Source organism: Procambarus clarkii, chromosome 15 (assembly GCF_040958095.1).
Source record: "Procambarus clarkii isolate CNS0578487 chromosome 15, FALCON_Pclarkii_2.0, whole genome shotgun sequence".
Classification (NCBI taxonomy): Eukaryota; Metazoa; Arthropoda; class Malacostraca; order Decapoda; family Cambaridae; genus Procambarus; species Procambarus clarkii.
Genome location: NC_091164.1, coordinates 12,712,826 through 12,717,027, shown reverse-complemented (window position 1 = coordinate 12,717,027; position 4,202 = coordinate 12,712,826). Strand labels below are relative to the sequence as shown.

At 51.1% G+C, this 4,202-nt stretch overlaps 1 protein-coding gene across 1 annotated transcript; it reads left to right on the top strand.

Moving 5' to 3' along the window:
- Positions 1–468: 468 nt before the first annotated feature.
- On the top strand, positions 469–3,095 carry Kebab (Kinetochore and EB1 associated basic protein). Its single transcript, XM_045733738.2, has 2 exons — positions 469–1,253; positions 3,089–3,095. Exons 1-2 carry the CDS (start codon positions 469–471, stop codon positions 3,093–3,095), a joined length of 792 nt encoding a protein of 263 aa, XP_045589694.2.
- The last annotated feature ends 1,107 nt before the right edge of the window (positions 3,096–4,202 follow it).

The following is a 4,202-nucleotide window of genomic DNA, read 5'->3' as shown; positions in this document are numbered from 1 at the left end:
TGCTCCTGTACCCTCCTGTGTAAAACTAGTAGGGTAAGGCTTACCATGAGCTACGGGAAGGGAAAGCTCTCAGCTTGCTAACAGGAGTGCCAAGTCGTCTGCTCCTGTACCCTCCTGTGTAAAACTAGTAGGGTAAGGCTTACCATGAGCTACGGGAAGGGAAAGCTCTCAGCTTGCTAACAGGAGTGCCAAGTCGTCTGCTCCTGTACCCTCCTGTGTAAAACTAGTAGGGTAAGGCTTACCATGAGGTACGGGAAGGGAAAGCTCTCAGCCAGCTAACAGGAGTCAGCAGTCGTCTGCTCCTGTACCCTCCTGTGTAAAACTAGTAGGGTAAGGCTTACCATGAGCTACGGGAAGGGAAAGCTCTCAGCTTGCTAACAGGAGTGTAAAGTCGTCTGCTCCTGTACCCTCCTGTGTAAATAAGGAGAAAGAGGAGGATCAAGGCGATGAAGAGCATTAGATCCTCTCATGGTGACGTCTATAGATTTGAGTCCAGCAACATCCAAAGACAGTAGTACTTCAAGGGAACTTCAAAGGAACCCAAGAACTTCAAAGGAACCTCAAAGGAACCCCAAGAACTTCAAAGGAACCTCAAAGGAACCTCAAAGGTACCCCAAGAACTTCAAAGGAACCTCAAAGGTACCCCAAGAACTTCAAAGGAACCTCAAAGGAACCTCAAAGGTACCCCAAGAACTTCAAAGGAACCTCAAAGGAACCCCAAGAACTTCAAAGGAACCTCAAAGGAACCCCAAGAACTTCAAAGGAACCTCAAAGGAACCCCAAGAACTTCAAAGGAACCTCAAAGGAACCCCAAGAACTTCAAAGGAACCTCAAAGGAACCCCAAGAACTTCAAAGGAACCCCAAGAACTTCAAAGGAACCTCAAAGGTACCCCAAGAACTTCAAAGGAACCTCAAAGGTACCCCAAGAACTTCAAAGGAACCTCAAAGGGACCCAAGAACTTCAAAGGAACCTCAAAGGTACCCCAAGAACTTCAAAGAAACCTCAAAGGGACCCCAAGAACTTCAAAGAAACCTCAAAGGGACCCAAGAACTTCAAAGGAACCTCAAAGGTACCCCAAGAACTTCAAAGGAACCTCAAAGGTACCCAAGAACTTCAAAGAAACCTCAAAGGGACCCAAGAACTTCAAAGGAACCTCAAAGGTACCCCAAGAACTTCAAAGAAACCTCAAAAGGTACCCCAAGAACCTCTTGGGGTTACCATGAGGTTCTGTTCCATGCCAGGTTACCAATGGTATTTTATACCAATACCATTTTTTTTATCCTACAATCCTACACGTACATCCTGTCTGTGTATGTGTGTATGCTCACGTAGTTGTGCGCACCTAGTTGTGCTTGCGGGGGTTGAGCTCTGGCTCTTTGGTCCCGCCTCTCAACCGTCAATCAACTGGTGTACAGGTTCCTGAGCCTACTGGGCTCTATCATATCTACATTTGAAACTGTGTATGGAGTCAGCCTCCACCACATCACTTCCTAGTGCATTCCATTTACTAACTACTCTGACACTGAAAAAGTTCTTTCTAATGTCTCTGTGGCTCATTTGGGTACTCAGCTTCCACCTGTGTCCCCTTGTTCGTGTACCACCCGTGTTAAATAAACCATTCTTGTCTACCCTGTGAATTCCCCTGAGAATTTTATTTATGGTGATCATGTCTCCTCGAGCTCTTCTGTCTTCCAGTGTCGTGAGGTGCATTTCACGCAGCCTTTCCTCGTAACTCATGCCTCTGAGTTCTGGGATTAGCCTAGTGGCATCCCTCTGAACTTTTTCCAGCTTCGTCTTGTGCTTGACAAGGTATGGGCTCCATATGTGTGAGTGTTTACTCCCCTAGTTGTGCTTGCGGGGAGGGGGGGGGGGTTGAACTCTACTCTTTCGGCCCGCCTCTCAACTGTCAATCAATCAAAATCAATCAACCGGTACTATTTTTTTTTCCACACATACACACACACACACACACACACACACACACACACACACACACACACACACACACACACACACACACACACACACACACACACACACACACACACAGGAAGCAGCCCGTAACAGATGTCTAAATCCCAGGTACCTATTTACTGCTAGGTAACAGGGGCATCAGGGTGTACGAATCGCATTTTGTTTCTGCCATCACCGGGGATCGAACCCGGTAACCCTAGGATTACGAGTCTAGAGCGCTGTCCACTCAGCTATCAGGCCCCCGTGTGTGTGTGTGAAGTTAACGGGGTTGCAAAGTATTGCAAAATGTGACGGTGGTGTTGCAACAAGGTGGCGTTGCTCCGCTGAGCGTGGTGTGGGAGTCCCGCCGGTCTCCCAAGTCCTCTCAGAATGGAAGAACTTCGCTCACGAAGCGCCGTCAACACTGAATCGAGAGCGGACAGCTCAGCAGGTCGCTGCCGGCTTAGAGAGGCTTGGCCGAGGTGGGGCTTGGCCGCGGTGGGGCTTGACCGAGATGGGGCTTGTCCGCGGTGGGGCTTGGCCGAGGTGGGGCTTGGCCGCGGTGGGGCTTGGCCGAGGTGGGGCTTGGCCGAGGTAGGGGCTTGGTCGAGATGGGGCTTGTCCGCGGTGGGGCTTGGCCGCGGTGGGGCTTGGCCGCGGTGGGGCTTGGCCGAGGAGCTATGACAAAGAGAGTCTGCGAAAGTAGTTTTTCTCCTGGGACGGGTCAAACGTAACGGGAATAGAAAGGCGAAGGAGTTCTGCCTATCCTTTTGTGTCCAGTAAAACGCTCTTTTTTAGTGGCTTGTTCGCCAGCCGATTGATCTAGCCAGCTGCCAGGCACCTCATTTATCTATCCAGGTGGCTAGTTATCCCCGCCCAGGAAGCAATTTCTCACGGAGAATGCAGAAAATGAGTCCAACGCTCGGACATCTCCAGGGTAGGATATCTCCACGGTAGGATATCTCCAGCGACAGGATATCACCAGCGGTAGGATAGGAGGATCCTCATCCTCTTATCCCTGTGGTTAAGGCACACAGGGACATCGTCGCCTTGTTTATGCCCCTTAACTCGAGGTGAGTTACCCTCTGACGTCAGTAATTCTTGCTCCATTAACTTTTTTGGTGGTGTTTCAGTCGTTAGTTAAAGGTGGTTCCAGGTGAGGGTGGTTTGGTCTTTAGGGCCTTTAAGTCTGCTCCATTTTGCCGTGTTTTTTTGTTTTGTTTTAACTTCCAAACTGTGAGATTTGTATGTAATTGTTTGTTTGTTTGTTTAAAGTATTCTTTAACCTTTCAGTTGTGTGCTAACGTGTTTTTTGTTTCTGGCCAAGAACCACTGAACGCTTGGCCAAGCCCCACTGAACGCTTGGCCAAGCCCCACTGAACGCTTGGCCAAGCACCACTGAACGCTTGGCCAAGCACCACTGAACGCTTGGCCAAGCACCACTGAACGCTTGGCCAAGCACCACTGAACGCTTGGCCAAGCACCACTGAACGCTTGGCCAAGCCCCACTGAACGCTTGGCCAAGCACCACTGAACGCTTGGCCAAGCACCACTGAACGCTTGGCCAAGCACCACTGAACGCTTGGCCAAGCACCACTGAACGCTTGGCCAAGCACCACTGAACGCTTGGCCAAGCACCACTGAACGCTTGGCCAAGCACCACTGAACGCTTGGCCAAGCACCACTGAACGCTTGGCCAAGCACCACTGAACGCCTGGCCAAGCCCCACTGAACGCTTGGCCAAGCACCACTGAACGCTTGGCCAAGCACCACTGAACGCTTGGCCAAGCACCACTGAACGCCTGGCCAAGCCCCACTGAACGCTTGGCCAAGCACCACTGAACGCTTGGCCAAGCACCACTGAACGCTTGGCCAAGCCCCACTGAACGCTTGGCCAAGCCCCACTGAACGCTTGGCCAAGCCCCAAAGCCATCAGTCAGGTTACCTTGCGATGATTCCGGGGCTTAGCGTCCCTGCGGCCCGGTCCTGGACCAGGCCTCCTGGTTGCTGGTCTGGTCAACCAGGCTGTTGGACAATGATGAAGGGAGGGGGGTGGGGGGAGGTGGTAGATGTTTACTGGTGATGGCCTGGTTATCTTTCTCTTGCAATTTTCCACGGGTTCGAGTCCCTGCCTGAGTCTTCACGGTGAGGGAAAAGTCACTTCCCTGTGGAGGTTCTTGGTTAACTATCGCATTATTCATCCTGTTGCTCTCAGTACTGTTACTTTCCCCGTTGTTTTCAGGAAAG